The following is a 21812-nucleotide window of genomic DNA, read 5'->3' on the forward strand; positions in this document are numbered from 1 at the left end:
TGAAAAAGGGGATCGAGATATTATTTTGGGGGAGTAGGGGCACTCTCATAGTCTATGGGATTATGGGTACTACAGATATTTTAGGGTTGAGGAGGTTATACGTGCTATTAGTAGGATGAGGAAGGGGAGAGCGATTGGGCCCGATGAGATTCCAGTGGACTTTTGAAAGAGCACTGACAAAGCAAGTTTAGAGTAGTTGACTAGGTTTTTTAATGTTATTTTGAAGACAGCTAAGATGCCCGATGAATGAAGGTGGAGTACTATGGTTTCATTGTATAAGGACAAGGGTGATATTCAAAATTGTAATAATTACAAAGGTATCAAATTGTCAAGGCACACTATGAAGATACTGAAGAGGGTGGTGGAGATAAGGGTGAGGACAGGAGTGTCAATTTCAAAGAATCGATTCATATTCATGCCAAGGAGGTCAACTACTGAAGCAATCCATATTATGCGGAGACTAGTGGAGAAATTTAGGGAAAGAAAGAGGGTTCTTTATATGGTGTTCATTGATCTTGAAAAGGTTTTTGACACAGTTTCGAAGGATGTTCTTTAGAGGTGTCTGGAGGCTAAAGGTGTTCCAATGGTGTATATTAGGGCGATAAAGGATATGTATGATGGAGCCAATAGTCGGATATGATGGTGGGAGGTGACTTTAAGCATTTTTCTGTTGAGATGGGACTACATCAAGGATATGTGCTGAGTCCTTTTCTTTTTGCCATGGTGATGGATGAGCTGACGCGGTCTATCGAAGATGAGGTTCCATGGTGTATGGTATTTGCGGGTGACATAATTTTGATTGATGAGCCTCGGGATAAAGTTAATAATAGGTTGGAGGTTTGGAGACAAACTCTAGAGTCCAAAGGGTTCAAATTGAGCAGGACCAAGACAGAGTAAATAGAGTACAAATTCAGTGGTGCGATGGATGAACAAGGCATGAAAGTGAGACTTGCTACTCAACCTATTTCTAAGAGAGAAAGCTTTAGATATCTTGAGTCCATTATACAGAGTAGTAGAGACATCGACAAAGTGGAGGCTTGCTTCTGGTGTCCTTTGTGATAAGAAGGTACCACCAAAACTTAAAGGTAAGTTCTACAGAATGGTGGTTGGGTCGTCATTGTTATATGGTGTGCAGTGCTGGCCAGTCAAGAACCCTCATATTCAGAAGATGCATGTTGCGGAGATGAGGATGTTGATATGGATGTGTGGACATACTAGGAGTGATAAGATTAGAAACGAAGTCATTCGGAAGAAGGTGAGAGTGACCTCTGTGGCAGACAAGATAAGAGAAGCAAGACTGAGATTGTTTGGGCATGTGCAGAGGAGGTGTGTCGACGTCCCAGTTAGGAGGTGCGAGCAATTGGATTTGGGGGGTTATACGAAGGGGTAGGGGTAGACTGAAAAAGTATTGGGGAGAGGTAATTAGACAGGATATGGCGCAACTTCGTATCACCGAGGATATGACCTTAGATAGAAAGGAGTGGAGGTCGCGTTTTAGGGTAAAAGGTTAGCAGGGGTTGAATGTTGTCTTGCTCTATGACGGTTTGGAGTTGGTCTTATGTCTAGGCGTGCCAATATAGTTGTGTTGTTATTGCCCATTGATTATCACTTTATTTTGCTATTGGTATTCTTCTTGTCTTATAGAATATGCATGCTATGATTTGTATATATACAGTTGCTCTCTCTTTTTTGGGGACTGATACTTTTGAGCCGAGGGTCTTTTGGAAACAGCCTCTCTATCTCTATGAGGTAGTGGTAAGGTCTACATACACTTTACCCTCCCCATACCCCACTTGCGGGACTTCACTGGTATGTTGTTGTTCTTGAAGTAGTATTTTGATGCTTGATCACCATTAGAATAAATATATTATCTTTTTTTTAACTCGAAAGAGGAATAGAAGGATAGAATGTGGAATACAAGGAGCATTATCTTTTATTGAATAAAAACTAGAATTGATTTGTATCAAGAATAGGAATATACCTAGAACCGTGCTTGGTTACAAAATATGATGAAAACTTAATGTTCAACAGTTGATTCAATCTATCCTCGCTCAACGATGTAGTTAGATTGTCAACTGGGTAGGTGATTAGAGGTCGGGAGATCATGATCATAATATCAACCTTGTAAATCAGTAATTTGATAAGCATCTGAAATCCATAAAAGAAATAGGACACATGAATTCTTAGTTAAGCTGCAGCCTTGGAACTATCCCATTCATTGTAAGTTAATCTTATTATTTAATTCTTGCAACTTATTGCGTACAAATACCAATCACATGACTCTTTAGGCGCGCTTAAATAAATAGTTAGACTTAATATAATTTAGTAAAATAGTTAGTCGACAAGTCCTTGTGGGTTCGACATCTGACTTCTAAAAAAGAGCCACTTTATTACTTCCACGACTGCGTACACTTGTGTGTGCGTTTGGATGCAACAAATAACAGGGTTATAGAAAAGATAACCTTTTCTGAGAGTACAAGGACAAATATGATTCTTTTTTGTTTTTACTTAGTTTGTTGTGTTTTGAAAGGATTCTATTTCTCTGTTTAGAAAAGGATAAACTATTGTTATATAGGTGTTATTTTGTTCCTTAATACTATATTTATGTTATTTTACCCAAAAAAAAAATCTACATTGATTACCCCTAACAGTTTGGATATTATTTTCACGAGGTTAAAGATGAATTTCGACATGTATACCGTACTCCTCCTTTTCTGTTTTTGTTGGAAAATGTATAAACTTTTTTCCCTCTACAAGAATTTACTCTATATTTACGTATTACAAATAACTTTAAACTGATGTGAACAGAAGAAAATTAAATTTTGTGATTTTTAGTTTCTTCTATAATACAAAGAAAAAGGGTGATGAAAATCAAGTTGTTAAGCCACACTATAAAAAGTGGCATAGAATGGTGGAGATGAGAGAAGATATTCATACTGGAACGTTCTACTACAGAAGTCATTCATTTTGTGAGAAAAATGGAGAAGCGGTGAGGAACTTATATATGGTGTTTATTTACCTAGAACATAGATTACGATAAAATTTCAAGAGAAGTTCTATGGAGATTCTTGGAGACTAGAAGTGTATTTGTGGCATACACTAGCACAATTAAAAACTTATACAGTGAATCCATGACACGAGATAAGATTGTGCGGGAGACTCAGAGCATTTTTCAATGATGAGATTGTACCAGAGAATGACTTAGCTCGTTTCTATTTGCTCGGTGTTGGATGAATTAATACGTTACATTCAAGATGAGACATCATGGTCTATATTATTTACAAATAATATAGCATTGATTGACGAGACTTGCGATGGAGTTAGCACTAGATTAGATAGAACATGAAATATCGATAACATCACCTTAAATAGAAATGTATGAATACCGCTAATTAGGGTAGGCAACTACATAAAAAAAAATGTATAGTTAATCAACAACTAACCGTCATCGAATGATGAATATAAAAAAATGATGAATTCTGTCTTCTGGCTGCGAGGAGCGCTCACTCACCTTTTGCAAAGTAGTGGACTTTATAAAAAAAATGATTGTGGTTTATGAAAGCCTAAGCCGGCAGTGGCCTTTTAAGTTTTAAAATATAATGACTGCCAGCATTGTATTTAATTATTTTTTGTTCATTATTTTTTTAATGATATAATAGATGCAAGTCATGTGTATAAAATGATGACATAATACATAAACATGCTTTTTAATTTGATCTTAGCTGACATTTATAATTGCCCTTCAACTTTAGATATATGTGCACAAATAAACACTTGAATTTGTATAAAATTGAACAAATAAACACACGAGTCCTACGTGACATAGTACACATAGAACGGATACCTAAACTATCACTCATTAGTTTAAAAAACACATCTCAACTAATATATGTTGGTATGTGTACCACGCTCTATCTTTTATTTAAAAAAACTTTGTCATATGGTATTCCACATAGACAAAAAATTTCACCTTAACAAACATTTAGCAAAGGATAACTTCAAATTCAACTCTGAAATTTTTTATTTTTGTTATATTCATTATGCAAGTAATTTTTTTTCTTAAAAATATTTGTGTATATCTAACCCAAAATAAAAAAAAATGTACAATTCTTTTGGGGGATGGGGGATGAATTTTTTTAAAAATTAATCAAAAAATAAGATTTTTATGGGAGGGGTGGGGGTAAGAAATTCTTTTAAATTTTTTTTATAAAATAAATTTTAAAAAAATTGATTTTTTTGGGGGTGTGTGTGTGTTGGGGGAGGGAGGAGGGAGTGGTGGTGGAATGAGGCAAGAAAAATGTTTTAAATTTTATTTTAAAAATATTTAGTATTTTTTTTATAGTGATACTTTAATCTTTAACTCAAAAAACGGTATGAAATCAAATAAGACATAAGAAATTTTAAACGTTAAAAATAAAGGACACTTTTTTTTATTATTATTATTTATTATTATTATTATTATTATTATTATTATTTTATTATTATTATTATTTTATTATTATTATTATATTATTATTATTATTATATTATTATTATTATTATTTTATTATTATTATTATATTATTATTATTATTATTTTATTATTAATTTATTATTATTATTATTATTATTTTATTTTAAAATACACAATTCTTTTGGGTGGGTTTATAATTTGGTTTTTATTTTTTAAAAAAATCAAATGAGTTTTAGAAATTTGGATGATTTTAAAAAATGACGTGGCTGAATCATCGTTCGCTATGTGGACAAAATGCTTTTGCAAAATCGGATGAATTTTTAATTAACCCATAATCGCATGGATGAACTTTTTCTCAAACGAAAATGATATAGATGAGTTAAACTTTTAACGGATTGCATAGATAAGCCTTTTCTCAAAGTTCGTTGACATATTTGAGCCTTTTTCCAAATTTATATCTTGCATTTGCCATGAATTGACGGAAAAGATGAAGCAACAACAACACAACAATAATATATCTAGTGTAGTCTCACAAAGTGGGTTTTGATGATAATAAAGTGTACACAAACTCAAATGTAGAGAGGTCATTTTCGATAGACCCTCGGCTAAGGAAAAGATGAAACAAAAAAGTAATGCAGGTTATACAATAACCACTATTTCTGGCCAAGCTAACTACTCTATTATATTATCTCTTGGAAATGCCTCGTAGACACCTCCAAAATTATTCAAGAAAAATGATCAAGAGGGAAAGGTAAGATTAAAGTTCAAAATTGAAATATCTCAAGAGAGAAAAGGAACTTTGCGACTAACAACATCGGAAGACATAATACATAAACATGCCCTTTAAGTTGGCTTCAGCTGGCATATATTATATATCCCCTTCAACTTTGGATATGCACAAGTAGACACTTAAACTTGTATAAAATTGAAAAAATAAACACATCCGTTTTATGTGGTGTCCTACATTGCAATTGTGTGTCTTACGTGGCGTCCTATGTGTATTATGACACATAGGACGAGTATATCTATTTGTTCAGTTTTATACAAATTTAAGTATATACTTGTGCACATCAAAAGTTGAAGGTCATAGATGCTAGCTGAAGCCAATTTAAAGGGTATAGCTATGTATCATGTCATATCTGAAACTAATTTCATGACACTATGATACTAATCATATTTTTCTATTGCCAAATAACAGTAGTGTCCACCCCGTTTGCGGGCACATATCGACTATTCCACTGGACACCTATTACCTCATACTAATACATATATCGAATAATTCTTTCCTAAACAGATGCAAAGAAATCACATTGCCTGATTTTCAACCAGAGAAATCACATAGCATAATTTTAGGTAGGTGCAATGAGATTGAATAGTGGGCAAGTCATTCACTAAGAGCAAAAGGATTAACCAAAAATTTCATGAGGTAATGCAACTACCTTTAACTTGAGTGTTGCACATGAAGAAAAGGAAATATTAGAATTTGGGGCTGGATAAATTCAGCAGGCCAAACTTTCTATATAGCATATATTTTCTTGTATTCATTGTTTAGAGCATCTGAATCTGAGAAGACTGATGCTGACCACGACCGCGACCTGTTGGCCCCAGAGTTCTTTCGGAAGCTCCTCTTGTTTGATGACCTTATCCGGTTCGTAACGATCCAGTAACACAATGTTCCCAGCGTCGTAGACATTATGCTTGCTCCTATAAAGGAAATTAATACAGGCATCCACAAATTGTGATCACCTACAACAACATACGATAGGGACAAGTAAGCAATTGAAATGAACAAGCATGCCACCCACATTAGCTTGTTTATAATCGACATCATCTTCTTCTTGGCTCTGCTTTCTATTACCACGATAGTTGTTTGGACAACCACGACAGCAAGAGCGATAAATAAGGATAATGAGTCGAAGATGAAGAAAACTAAAAATGCTGGATTTGGACCAATATTTGCTTCTCCAAGGGTATGATCAGGTGGGATATCGTCGGGATCATCAACCCATTGGCCATTGATTTGAAAGATTCCTCCAAAGGCAACCGTGGCAATGAGCACAGCGACAACCGTGGTAGAATTTATTGCATTGTTAAGGCCTTGCGCGTGCATTTTGTACACACGCTTGGCAATGTCTTGTATACGTCTCCTTGTTAGAGCTGTAGTCTCCAATTGATAGTTCACCCCGTGCTTTATGTCGCTTACAGTTTTCTTCAATTCTCTTTCTGGATTTATTGTCTGTGGCTTGATGGATCTAGCACTTTGAACGCCATATTCCTGCAAGACGGCTACTAATTCAGCCTGTCCTAGTTTCTCTGCAGTGTCAAGGGCTGACTCTTTGGACCTGTTGACGACACTAGTGTCTGTTTCATTTTGCGTAAGCAGCAACTTGACAATCTGCATTTGTCAAAACAAGTATGTATGAATTGTGAGCTCTTGATATATTTCTACTGCATGTACAACATTTCATCGAAAAGAACATACAATATGGAAAGTGAGGATTCATATAGCTGACTCTAACTTGCTTTGTGGATTGAGACGTAATAGTTTTGTTATTAGAAAAAGAACATACCTGATCCCTGCCTTTCCGAGAAGCAATATGCAAAGCAGTATTTCCCTTATTGTCAACCATATTTATCAATGAAGGATCAGCTCTAGTCAACTCCTCCACAACTTCAAGATTTTGTCCTTTGACACCCATATGAAGTGCAGTTTGCCCCTTTTTATCCATCCTTGTAGCAATCCCTGGCTCCTTACTCAAAAGAGCCTTCACAACCTGTAAATGTCCATTTCTTGCAGCAGAGTGCAACGCTGTTTTACCGTTACTTTTAGCTATGGTGGCCAAACTACTCTCTGCCTCCAGTAGATAATTCACCACCTCTATATGCCCTTGGTTTGCAGCTGTATGCAAAGCTGTAGTATTTGAAATATCAACTGTCATTGAGAGCTCTGGATGTGCCTCCATTAGTACCTTTACCATATCTGCAACAATACGATAAAATGAAATTCAGGTTCATACTAAAATCACGTAAATTATACATCAGAGGATAGAAAAGTAAACACGCGCAGTTCATACTAACACCATCTTCGTTGATAAGATTTCACTATAGCATGCTACAGTCAGACTACAATCATTTTATATAACAACATTTCACTATAACATGTATGTTTTCTGTGTGAACCGATATCTCATGTTATGTTATATTATATGTTCTCTAGAACAGTCATTCTCTATGACAACATTTCACTATAACAACCATGTTTTATGCATGAACCGATATTTCATGTTATGTTAAACTATGACAACATTTCACTATAAGTTATAACAACCATGTTTTCTGCATGAACCAATATTTCATGTTTTGTTGTATTATATATTCTCTACAACAATATTTCACTATATAACAATCATGTTTTCTGTGTGAACAGATTTTTCATGTTATGTTATGTTATATGTTCTTTATAACATTATTTCATTATAGCGGCCAAAAGTTATCAGTACAAACAATGTCGTTACAGAGAGGTTTGATTGTATTACTAACATGAACATACCTAAATCTCCTTGTTTGGCAGCAATGTGCAAAGCATCATAACCGTTCCTAGCTTTGATTCCAGCAGTTACAAGATCATAGTAATGTATCATATCCCTAACCAACTGATAATAACCATATTCTGCTGCAACATACAATGCAGTCTCTCCAGCTGAATTTTGCTTTATCATCAACTCTGCCAAATCTTCCTCCCCTGTCTCATCAAGAATCTCTCTTATCGCGACGAGATTTCCAGATCTAGCTGCTGCATGCAAGGAACTATCATCCCTTTTCCCTGTCAATTGTTTTGTCATCTTTTTACGTGGCGCCACTGTCTTACCTACCAGAGGATCCATCATACACAACTTGCCAAAACAACAATAACAACACCTCGATTTGAAATTAGTTGGAGTCAGGCTATATGAATCCTCAAATATTCGTTTCGCTCCTTTTCACCATCCTTCAACCAATGCAACAACAAGAACTACATAAGCCTAAATCCCAAACTAGTCTGGATTGTCTATATGAATCCTCAATATCCATTTTGCTCGCAATGCTAATCTTTATGCAAAAAGATCAAAGGCGAATTCAAAATTTGAAATCTAGGAGTTTCTGTAAATAGAAAATTAATATATAATTCAATAACTTGGTTCACAATCAAATATTTATAAATATTTAATAAACGTTTGACATATATATAGAATATAAGAAAAGATTACTGGATTCATGTGAACTTGTTACTTTCATGTTACGTCCGCCCCTGAAAAAAAGATTGATAAAAGGGAAAGGAATGGCTCTTTTTGTAATGTTGAGGATGAGGGTAATGTTTTGAATATTTAGAACCAAAAAAATAAAAATATTTTGCGGGTGATATCTTTTTTATTTTTCTGTTTTCTTTTCTTTCATTTGGGCAATAATTTTGTGAGACAACAGAAGAAAACGCTAATACCGATGGTGAGGAACTAAAATGAACTAACTATATTACCCGAACCACGTGCCATTGTTTGAGATCCGTATTGGTGTCCAAATAATTTGTATTTGCTCATTACAAAGATTATTTATGAGAGCGACAGTTGCAACATATTTTTTCAGTTTTCAAGAACTTAATCATTCCACCACAACTCATGTTAGTTGAGTGTTTCTAAATAAAATTGTTTTTTTCTAGTAAAAAATGTTTTCAATAAATTGAGAGGATGCCTTTCTCGGCCTTTTTGACTAACATCAAGTTCAGTATCTGTTCTTGTCAGTTTAATATTTTATATGTGAGCAAAACTTTAAATATTAATAAAATTGGTGAACCTGTTTTTTTAGGGTGGATTTTTGTTTTGTTTTCCGCCCGGTGTCCGGAGTCCGTGGAGCCCGACTAAATTCGGATCGTGCACTGCTGGGTCCATTCGAGAGTGACGCTCCCAACAGAGTTTTTTTCATACCCAGGGCTCGAACTCGAGACCTCTGATTAAAAGTGAATCAATCCCACCACTGCACCACAATCTATGTTTGTCTTCTAGGGTGTTATTTTCTTCATCAGCGATAGTCTTGCAGTTTTTGAACAACTGATTTCAATCCTAGATTAATTCTTAAAAGTCTCAATTAAAGCATTCATCAAGAAAATTAATTTTTTTAGAGAGATAAAAATGCAAATTTTCTTTTAAGTCAAAAATACTTACCTCAAAATTTGTTTCCTCTTCTTTCAAGTTTGAGTCTCTTATAGCCATAAACACAGTCACATCTGCTTCTTCATTATCAGACACTTTTGATCCTGATCTCCAAGAAGCCATCATGGCATATTCATCCTCTTTTTATTTTTTGCAATCTCTTTCTCCTTCATTTTTTTCCCGGCCCTTTCTTTCTTCCAATCAATTTCTCATGGTAGACAATTCGTCTCAAGGACTTATTCTCCTTCATCTTGAAAGCTTCATACTCAGTGAACAACAGGATCATCCTGAACGCTCTTACTTGACTAGTCCCTTCATGGATGTTTATCAGTGCATCCCATATTTGCTTGGTAGTAGTACAATTTGGGACCCTATTTTACTCATTAGGTCCTAAATCGCATACTAGAATATTTTTGACCTTCGCATTCTTCTTAAGTACCATGAGATCTTCAGCAGTGAGATTTCTCCTTATTTTTTGAACTTCTTGTCCTTCCATAGTTTTCATCAAAATGGTTATCTTATCTCATAGTTCATAATTTTCAGCTTGAATGAAGTTCTTATTTTTATGTGGAAAACACCCCACTCAAAAGGTGTAAAAAAACCACGACATACCCCTATAGAATTTAACTCCAACTTTAGTAAATTACTGAGCCTCAACATTTTAAGATTTCAAACTATATAAATTAAGGAATTAACCCTAATTCCATAATGTCAACAATCAATCCAATCGTCGAACCTACTTCAAGTTATAAATTTAGATTAAAACTCTTGCAATCATAGGAACTAAATCTAATTCCTAAACTTTAAGTTATGAATTCATATTATAACACTTATAACCCTAGAAACTAACTCTAATTCTAAACTTCAACACAAACCTCCCAAGGTATGTGTTCCAAGTCTTTTGAGTTATCCCAACTTGAAGACAACACTCCTAATACAATTTATAACTCACTGAACTAAGATTTCATCAATATTACAACTCAATGAAAAACTCCTAATACATAAACCCTGTAATAGGACTTGGTTCTTCAATATGTTCCTTCAATTTGCTGGTAGCACTTGCGAAGTCAATTTTTGAATTGCCCTTTTTGCTTTGTTAGTGCACAAGTATTCTGAATGACTTCGCTTCTATTTAAGCTAAACTTTTCAGAAAGTTGTTCTTCACTTCAAACTCAACATTGACTCGAACTCTCTTGTCTTAGAGTTCTACTTCAAGTGAGACTCATTCTTCAATTCAAATTCCTTGCCTCTTTAGACACCATTTTCAAATCAAACTCATTAATTTTTATTTTTTTTATGTTGTAGTCGAACTTCAACTCTTCAATTCAGCTCATGTTTGTTTCCTTGAATTTATCACAAAACTATCATCCATTCCTTGATTATTGCACACTTGTCTGTATTCATTAGTGATTAGCTTGCTACGAATTCAACTCCTTTACTTTCTGGAACTTCTTTCACTCGTTCTGTCGTCTCATTTCAGCTTTCAACCGCATTTCCACTACGATTTTTCTCCAAACGAGAAGCTAGCCAGTGTATCTGTCAACCCAATTGACTTACATGTTTCAGGTTACTTTGTTAGTTATCAAAACTGCATAAAATCCAACAATTTGTATGTCACTTATGCGATCCGCATGTTGACATAGTTCACTCAACTTAAATGTATTCAATTCTCTTCAACTCCAATCTTTGGTATACATTTAGGACATATTTAGATATTAACTTTACAATATATTATTTCCACCTAATTTATCATAATTCAAGTTGAATCACACAAAATTTAAGGGTTCAAATTTCCAAAGTATTAAAATATTGCATTTCTTCAAGAAGATCTACATGATGAGATTTAATAAGATTACACACTGATGAAGCATTCAATGTTGTAGGGAGCATACTTCAACTTTAGAGGAGAGTTTGGTCAACATAATTAAAACTGATTTACTTTATCCTTTATTTTTACTTGTCTATTTTAGATTTTACACGCCTCCTTAAAAATAACTAGTATAGTACTCGTACGATGCACGAATATTATAAGCTTATGATTATGATTTTATTTATTTGAACATGTTAGATCATATTAAATCAAAAAATATGTAATTATTATCTTATTTTGCTAATACAATATACTTAATAATAATTGAAGAAAACAAATTTTATTTATAAATAAAATCATCAAATAACTTTTCGATATACTCCAATTATCATGATTAGATACAAACTATTCGAAAATATAAAATGATTAAAAACTAAGAACACTATAATTTAGAGAAATTTGACAATCTCTCAAAATAACTTCTTTTAATTTTTTTCATGTCTTCAATATTTTTTTTATAGAAGAAAACATGATTTTTATTTTTACCTAAGCAAAAATCTTAAGTAAGAATTTACTTTTCCATTGTGTCAAAGGTCTATTACAAACAAACTTTCTATCTCTCAAACACTACCTATTAAATAACAATGACTATGCTGTTGTTGTTACAAAAATATAGGTGCAATTATTAATTCATTGTTTCTACAACTTAACTTTTGAATTTTAGCTTCATGTCTTACATAAGATTTATACTTTATCTTTAATTGTTTCAATACATTCTCAAATTTTATATAAAAATATTTTCAATATTATCTCTTTCCATTCTTTGCATATCATTGTTGCATTATCTATTATTTAATTTCTTTTATGTATTGTTTATTTATTTTATCTTAGTGGCCAAATTAATTTAACGAATAACCTCACATTATAATTCTTTTATAGATCAATTTCTCTATTATGATATCTTAGTTAACTTTTTTCTTTGGTATACATTCAGTACATATTTAGATATCAACGTTAAAATATATTATCTCCACCTAATTTATCATAATTCAGGTTGAATGACACAAAATTTAACGGCTCAAATTTCCAAAGTATTAAAATATTGCATTTCTTCAAGAAGATCTAAATGATGAGATTTAATAAGACTTCACACTGATGAAGCATTCAATGTTGTATGGAGCATACTCCAACCTTAGAGGAGAGTTTGGTCAACATAATTAAAAATGATTTACTTTATTGTTTATTTTTACTTGTCTATTTTGGATTTTGCACGCCCCTTTAAACATAATGACTAATATGATTGTTAGAATTTAGTAATCATATACATAGAGAAAGCAGAATTACAGATCGAAAACTTACATTAACATCATAATATAATTCAAGAAATATGAAATTCAGTTATTACTAACCTCTTGAAGCTTTCACTCAACTTGTTTATAGACAAGGAATCTAGAACTCTGATCTTCTACTAATTCCTCTCTAATTCTTTAACAATCAGTAGTTTGTGTGGGCAAATGTTTTCAGAAAAGATTGATTTCTTTCTCTGAGGAAATCCACCTATTTATTCTCAATTTTTCGCTGAAGAGAGAATATGTTTTGGCGACATAACGTTCATCAGCCTTTAATGGGTAATTAAAGGTAATAAAACCCATAAAAGGAAAAAACATTTTTGATTCCTTTTCATTAAAAGAAAATTATTTTTAAATCAAAATTTAACTTATTAAAAATATCTTATTTTATTCCTTCTAGAAGACTAGTAAAATACTTCTTTCGGAATATATTTTCTTTTCATAACTGGTTAATTAGTCAGGCATAGTAGGGACCGTAGATTTATTAATTGAGGCTTCCAATAACAATATTAATTTATGAAAGAAAGAATTAGCCATATTGTAATAAATTACAAATTATTCCACTAGAAATCTATAATTGCACTCCTCTATTTAATTTTCAAAATCTACCATTACATCTTATTTAACCCCCCATGTTAGAATTACTGACACCACTCAATTAAATTAAATTTCTGAAAGATTTAATTAATCGACTAATTTAATCCTTTATTATCATACTTAACTTATTTCACATGATGAATATAAAATCCACTTGCAGGGTTTTCACGTGAAAACTTATAAGTAAATATAAAGGGAAGTCTTCTATCTCAAGTCCGAGACACGGTTCTATCAACTAATTATTATTTCACTAGTGGAATTGATCATTATCCAATCCACTAGGATTTTATTGACTCGTTAAAAGATCTTACCTTTTAATAGATTAAAATAATAAAATAAAGATAATAATTATATCAAGATTAAGAGTATAAGTACATGTAATGATCTAAAGAATTTATTTATCAATATTCAGAACATAAATAAATTTTTCTAATTGGCCCATTCAATACATACAAAATGTACTAGGACAAGAAGTTGGAATTTTACCATTCCCATAAATAAGATCAAATTATATTTAATCTTGTGATACAACCATCAAGATGTTTGTCCAAATTATCTTTGATTGTAAACATTTAATTTATAACTTATAAGAACCGATAATTTTAATCTTCCATGTATGAATTAAAATACTCCATACACAAAATCGTCTACTATATAAGTAATGAACACACATATATACACAATGATCTATTTAAATATTTAAATCAAGACTTTATTATAATAACATAAATAGTCTTTCAAGGGATTAAATAAAAAATACTAAAACACAATTACATGGTTAATAGTATATGCCAACTATCTTCCACTTAGACTCATAACCATGAAGCCACAATTTTAACACCCCTTTCTTCTACGTCTTTATCGAAAACCTTCTGAGGTAAGCCTTTTGTAAACGGGTCTGTCAAATTGTTCTTCAACTCGATCTTCAAGACTTTTACATCACCCCTTTAAGTTATATCACTAATCAAGTGATATTTCCTCTCAATATGTTTACTTCTTTTATGGCTACGTGGTTCTTTCGAGTTTGCAACTGCACCACTGTTATCACAATAAAGTGTAATTGGTGCTTCAACCGAAGATACCACTCCAAGCTCTTTTAGGAAGTTTTTGAGCCAAACAACCTCCTTAGCCACCCCAGAGGCAGCTACATATTTAGTTTCCATAGTGGAATCAACAACACATGATTACTTGATACTCCTCCAAACTATGGCTCCACCTCCAGAGTAAATACATTTCCTGAGGTAGATTTTCTTGAATTTCTATCCGACTGAAAATCTGGATCTGTGTACCCAATAGGTACAAGATTACCAGAATGGAATACAAGCATGTAATTCCTAGTCCTTTCAGGTACTTGATAATATGCTTAACTCCGTCTAATTTTTTTGTCCAGAATTAGACTGAAATTTACTAACCATACCAATAACAAAGCAAATATTTGGTCTAGTGCACAACATAGCATACATGAGACTCCCTACTGCAGAAGCATAAGAGTCCGTCTTCATCCTCTCTATCTCATCGATCGTTTTGGGCGACTGATCCTTTGATAAAGTAATTCCATGTCTAAAAAGAAGAAATTCCTTTTTGAAATTTCGCATGTTAAACCTTGCAAGAATAGTATCAATATAAAGTGCTTGAGATAAGCTTAATATCCTTTGTTTGCGATCTCGCATAAGCTTGATCTCGAGGATATGAGACGCTTCTCCCAAGTCTTTCATATCAAAACGTGATGACAACCACTCCTTTATTAAATTCAACATGCTCACATTATTTCCTATAAGCAAGATGTCATCTACGTACAATATCAAAAATGCTACTTTGTCTCCCTCCTATTTCTTGTAGATGCATGATTCATTTTCAAATTGATCAAAACCAAAAATCTTAATCGAATTGTTAAAATAAATGTTCCATGCTCTAGATGCTTGTTTCAATCCAGAAATGGATCTCTTAAGTTTACAAAACATGTGTTCATTGCCACTTTCCTTGAAACCTTCTGGTTGTGCCATATAAATGCACTTATCAAGAGTTCCATTTAGAAAAGTCGTCTTGACATCCATTTGCAAATCTCATAATTGTAATTAGAATCAATGGCTAAGAGAATCCTACTGCACTTAAGCATAGCTACCGGTGAAAAAGTTTTCTCATAATCAATTCCTTCTTTTTGAATAAACCCTTTCGCAATAAGCTTAGCTTTAAAAGTCTTCAGTTTTCCATCCACGCATCTATTTTTCTTGAAGATCTACTAACAACCAATAGGTTTTACCCCTACATGTGGTTATACAAGATCCTAGACTTGATTAGAGTAGATGGACTCCATTTCAGATTTATAGCAACAATCCACATTTCAACACTTTTATCATGTAGTGTTTCCGCGTAATTCAATGGTTTTGTATTAGGCTATTTAGGGATTCTATCATATGATTCTCCCAAGAGCGTAAACCATTCCGGCTTTCTAATAACTTTTCCACTACATCGACTAGCCACTGCAGGATTTGCTACTTCGTGAACTAAATTTGGAACATCCTGAACATTTTCCTCCACAGTTGCAGGTTGCTCGACATTACTCCTACTACTTTGGGGTATTAAAATGTCTTTAGTTTGCTCTAGAGAAACCTCTTCTGCAATCTCATGTACAGTTTTTTGCCTATTGTCATTTCTCCCACTACGAGGACGTAATGGAATGTCAACAACCATTTGTGGAACTTGTTCTCTTGGTACAGTACCAGTTATTCTTTTTGTTAGTTCATGTAATACAACTTTACTTCTAGGAACATGGTTCATCAAATAGTCCTGTTCTAGAAATTTGGTATTTGTTGAGACAATTACCTTTTTGTGACACCCCAGAATTTGTTTCGCAAAGACTCGAATATTTCTTCATGTGTGGGCAGACTCAGACCGGAGGACTTGTAATTATACACATGAGTTAGGATTAATTCATAAGTAATTGAAGTGTGTTAGGTGTGTTTAGGGGTCATAAGGGATCTCTAACACCAAGTCAAGTCCAAAGAACTCCAATCGATTAAGTTTTCGGATGAGTTAGTATAAGGGTCAACTTCAAACGACCATATATCCTAGTATATAAAGAACTGGTGTCCCACGACCTACCAAATTAAAGGTATTTGAGTCTTATTTCCAACTCCACCAAGATTGCAATTTTTGGAGTTCGGAGTCAAACGTTATGGCCATTTTACTACAGACTAGTACTGCAGAAATTTCAAGCCTAGGCGAAATTTGGGCTTGGCGCTCCAGTGGCGCCCCACGCCACTATAGCGCCAGAAAACAGCCTCAGTAGTTTGGGGTTTGGCGCGACGGGCCACTATTAGATGTGCAGGGTTTTAAGCCTATTTTTTCTTGGCACTGCAGTGGCGCGACGCGCCACTATAGCGCCAGCAAGACTTTTGCCCAAATTTCCAGAGTTTTGGAAAAGGGGCAACTTGGACTTTTTCCAAATTATATATACACCATCCTTGAGCATTTTGGACCATTATTTTCATCTTCTCTCTCTCTAAAAAGCCCTAGAAATTTTCCCTCTCTTCTTCTTTTTCTTCCCCAAATCCATCTCCAACAAAGGGTGCCTTCAAGAGCTTCAAGAATTCAAGCCTTCGATTGAAGACCTAACATCAAGTTCCTTCAAAGTCTTCAAATAAGGTATGTAAGGCTAACCTAAAATATGGATTGTGTTCTTCCATATGCCCATAGATGTGTTGGTTAGGAGTTGTGAAAGAGTTACACCTTCTAGAAAAGTTTTCTTGAAAGTTTTCCCTAAACTATGAAATGTTTTTAAATACTATTGGTTGGTTGATGATTTTAATGACTTGAGTTACTAAATAGTTATTTTTCATATTATTAACTACAAATGTATCTTTGTATATAGATTTATAGGTATTGACGATATAAATGAGTTAAGTTTTGTTGAGAGTATGGGTTCATGTTTCATTCACATGAACCCAAGATAAGATTTCTTGTCATAAATGTCTTGAGGTTGAGATGGATAGTTGTGTGTATATATGTATTTATTGGAATGAAAAGAATGAATTGGTTAGTTAAGAATGTCCCTTTGCTTCTATAAAATGAATATAGGACCAAATAAGGATTTTGGAGTAGATGTTTGATGATTGATGTGATGATGATACTTGACAATGATGTGATGATAATATTTGATAATGACGTAAATGATAATATATGATGGTGATGTGATGATGATGTTTTGATGACGATGTGAGTGATGACGTGAATGGTGCTTATTTAAAATGTGTAGAATGATTGATGAAGAGGTATATTGATGAGGATGTTATGTGATAGAGCGGATTGGAGTCTAATGTGGTTATGTGATATGTGATTTGCATAATCTGAGTTGATTGGAGTCTTATGAGCATTTTGGAAATAAATAATTTTGAAACCATTTTTGCGTAAACTATTTATACACTATTTTGAGTTTAAAGAGTAATTATTTTCGTCTGTGATTTGAAAAGAGTTTAAGCGTGAGTTGAGTTGAGGAGTCTTTTAATTATTTTGAACACGAGTATTTTGATTATAAATGAGTTGAGCATTTTACTTGTTAATATGTCTTATTGATCTCTTTAACCATGTGATTATGTTTGTATGAGCTTTGTCCCCTATTTATTTGATTCTATATGAATTGATGAAGATGAGTTGTTAAATATGTTTTATTGATCTTCTTAATTATATAGGTTTGATAAAGGATGTTATTTTCTTTAAAATGTTGCCTATTATTAAGTGTCGATTTAAAGTCTCGAAGTTGTGATGAGTCTCAAAGATTTCTCAAATGGATGGAGGAATGATTTGTTATGTCCATATGTTGCTATAAATGTGCATTTAAATTTCTTTTAAAAAATATGATTGAGATTGCTCGGATAGCATGATTAGAAGAGATTTGATTGTGATAGAGTTGATGAGCTGACAAGGTTGTAATGAGACTTGTCGATATGAGTTGATTGAGTTGATTGGATGGAGTTTTATGAGCATTGAGTCTTGGGAGGAGTATCAAGCACCGAATTGGGCAAGAGTATAGTCCATACTCGAACCCAATACCTGTGTTTCCAAACGTAGGGGGGATTGAACCATTAAAGTCGGATGCTTCCCCGAGAGTTTTTTTTCCTGACATTATAGAACTTGGTTGGATTGGATCCATGATTGGTTGATTCGTTTATACCCTGGCAAAGTATGAACGGACGCGGCAACAATGTTGGTTTGTTGTACTTTCACTGGCTCATAAGTGATGGTTGTCGGTTAAAAGAAACTCCCAAATAGGTCTTGATAGTACTCTAAGTCATATTGAGTTGAATGGTATGTGATTGGTCCCGTCTAAACCATTTCTTATTAGACCTAGGGACACTTGAGTGAGTTGTTACATATTTATTGAGTTGAGTCCTTTGAGTTGAATTGTAAAACGTTGCATAATTTAATTTGCATAGTTATTGAGTTGAGTCTTTTGAGTTGATTGTTGAGTTGATTTTATATGATTGGATTAGGTGATGTGTGATGGATTGGATTATATGATATGTGATTGGATAGTGTACGATGGAAAGGTATATGATTGGATTGGATCGGATCGTATATGACCGGATTGAACCGATTATATACGATTGGATTGAATCGGATGGTATACGATTTGATTGAACTGTATTATGTATGATTGTATTGGACTGTATGGTATATAATTGGTCTTTGTCTAAAAATGTATTATTACTTTAGACTTATGACGCCTTATTTGAGTCTCTCTTATCTTTTTGATTCGGAGATATTTGAACCAACGTTATTCTTCCTTGAGGTATGTTTCATTCTGCCATATTACATACTCGTACATTCCATGTACTGACGTCCAGTTGGACCTGCATCAGTTCATGATGCAGAGACAGGTTTAAGAGATCGTCAATAGAAGCACCATTGAGGATCTATACACACTCAGCGTATTGGTGAGTCATTCCCTACATCCGGAGGACACCGCTTATATCATTCTTACATCGAGTTAGCTCTTTTCATTTTGAATTGAGGTAGCCATGAACATGTCATTGGCACCAATTAGATAGTAGTGATAGATGCTTCATAGACTAGATAGTGAAGGGTCGATTGAGTATTTCTTTCCTTACATTATTCTTGTCAAACTATTTTTAATGACAAATACTAGAGTTGATTTGTTGGCCCATGGCCTTTATTCTTTGAGTTAGATTGATGTTTTGAGTTGCCCACCAAATATTCTCTTTATTTTTTTTGTCTTCCGCTGATTGAATAAATGAACGGATGTGTTATCAGGCTATGTGGTTCGCTTGGGGGCCAGAAATGGTTTCTAAGTGTCGGTTACGTCTAGGGTACTCTCCCGGGGCGTGACACTTTTGTTCCTTAGGAAAATAAAATAAACCTCCTTTAGAGCCTTCCCGATATCCAATAAAAATGCACACTTCTATTCTAGATTCCAACTTATCTATTTTTCCTTTTAGTACATGAGCTGGACAACCCCAAACTCGAATATGTCGTAGACTAGGCGTGCACCCATTCCACAATTTAGATTGGGTTAAAGGTACAGATTTCGAAGGATACAAGTTCAGAATATAATTGGCAGTTTCCAAAGCATATTCCCAAAAACTAAAAGGCAAATCAAAATAACATAACATTGATCTAACTATTTCTAAAAGAGTTCTATTTCTTCTTTCTGCCACACCATTTTATTTTGGTGTTCCTGGAGCAGAACATTAAGATATAATTTCTGATTTTGATAAGTATTTAATGGATTTGGCAGAAAGGTATTCACCACCACGATCAAATCGTAATGTTTGGATATGTTTGTTATGTCGCCTTTCCATTTCTATCTTAAATTTCTTGAATTTTTCAAAGCATTCAGATTTACGGCGCAACAAATCAATATAACCATATTTTGAGCATATGCGAATGTCACAAAATACTTAAAACCCCCTCTTGCTTGTATGTTCATAGAACCACACAAATCAAAATAAATTAATTCTAATTTATCACTTTCAATGAACTCAGAGGTCCATCAGAAACCAACCTTGAAATTCTATTTATATTGATGTGACATAGACGTAGATGCCATAAGGAAGTTTGACTCAATTCAGAAATTCATTTTCATTTATGAGAAATATCAATGTTATACAGTATAGTTCATTTTGTTGTAGCATGTTATGGAAAACTTCACACATAAATAAATCATGTATCTTAGGAGAATTATGGATTAGAAAATTATTATACTTACCAACAACACAATTATTAGCAAAGTAAACCGAGTAACCAACATCCATTATTTTTTAAACTTAAATTAAATTCCTTCTTATCGAAGGTACATAGAGGACATTACTTGAAACAAGAATTCCGGAGGAATAAAAGAAATCGAGACATGTCCTATAGCTATGGCTAGTGCTGGATCTCCATTAGCTTGGAAAACAGAAATTTCATTTTCACTTAGCTGCCGCTTCACCTGAAACCCCTGCAAAGAAGTACAGATATGATCAGTGGCTACGAAATCTACAACCCATAATTGGGTAGAAAAAGCTGCTAAACAGGTTTCAACGACATTTAAGAAAGAATTACCTTTGTTTTTCATCTTAGCCAGAAAATCAGGGCATTACTTTTTATGGTGTCCAGGCTGCTTACAGTGAAGGCACTTACCTTTCGGTTTCATAAGACCACCCCTAGCACCACCTGGTGTCACAACCTTGCGTGGCTTTTTCTTCTTCTTTTTGAAACTTAGCTGGATTTGAAGAAGAGGGTTCAGCCTTATCAATCAAGAGGAGGGTCTCATCACTATCCGAAAAAGAAGATAGATATTCAACAGAGCGCCTGTTGATGATCTCTAGCACTAGGATTTGCATCATAAAATAATGCAGGCCAAAAGGCATCAGTACATGAAATTTATTGTATGTAAAATGGAAGAAAGGAGAAACAGTCAACAGTACTCACCTCAATCCCCACAATCAACTTAAAAGAAAGGAACTCAATCAGAATGTTATAAATCTAAGGCAAGAATAAGGTTTAGACAGAAACTAGTCTTATACAATCCAATCCAACCAGAATACTATCAAGACCTATGTGGAATTTTCTCTTATCCGAAAATCATCACTTATGAGCCAGTAATAGTATAATAAGCCGACATTATTGCCATGTCCGTTCAATACATTGCCAGGGTAAGAAAAAATTAACCAATCATTGATTCAAAACCAATCAAGTCCTATCATGTTGGGACAATAAATTAGGAAACATCTAACTTAACGGTTCAATCCTCTGCTACATTTGGCGACGTAGTTATTAGGTTCGAGTTATTGCTCGATACCTTTCCTAAGACTCAAAGCTCATAAGATAGTCAACCCAAATCAAACCAAATCAATTGGACTCTTATCAGTTCATATGTTCTATCAAATCAATTCTTTCAACAAATCAATTTCTCAATCATT

The 21812-nt window shown here is 33.7% G+C and overlaps 1 protein-coding gene and 1 pseudogene across 1 annotated transcript; one reads left to right on the forward strand and one right to left on the reverse strand.

The window, feature by feature from the left end:
• Positions 1-5836: 5836 nt before the first annotated feature.
• On the reverse strand, positions 5837-8584 carry LOC129900990 (ankyrin repeat-containing protein At5g02620-like). The gene is made up of 3 exons (XM_055976091.1): positions 8004-8584; positions 7024-7433; positions 5837-6848 (listed from the first exon to the last, which is right to left on the reverse strand). The coding sequence occupies exons 1-3, from the start codon at positions 8338-8340 to the stop codon at positions 5970-5972; spliced, it is 1626 nt and encodes a 541-aa protein (XP_055832066.1). The 5' UTR covers positions 8341-8584; the 3' UTR covers positions 5837-5969.
• Positions 8585-9174: 590 nt separating this feature from the next.
• LOC129901892 (U2 spliceosomal RNA) lies at positions 9175-9285 on the forward strand (annotated as a pseudogene).
• Positions 9286-21812: the final 12527 nt, after the last annotated feature.

Source organism: Solanum dulcamara, chromosome 8 (assembly GCF_947179165.1).
Source record: "Solanum dulcamara chromosome 8, daSolDulc1.2, whole genome shotgun sequence".
NCBI classification, from domain to species: domain Eukaryota; kingdom Viridiplantae; phylum Streptophyta; class Magnoliopsida; order Solanales; family Solanaceae; genus Solanum; species Solanum dulcamara.

Excerpts from the sequence above, each read along its gene's own strand:
- LOC129900990 (XM_055976091.1), bottom strand. The coding sequence starts at position 8,340 with ATGATGGATCCTCTGGTAGGTAAGACAGTGGCGCCACGTAAAAAGATG. Across the intron at positions 7,434-8,003 it reads TGCCAAACAAGGAGATTTAG|ATATGGTAAAGGTACTAATG; the intron begins GTATGTTCATGT and ends GTATTGTTGCAG. Across the intron at positions 6,849-7,023 it reads CTCGGAAAGGCAGGGATCAG|ATTGTCAAGTTGCTGCTTAC; the intron begins GTATGTTCTTTT and ends TGACAAATGCAG.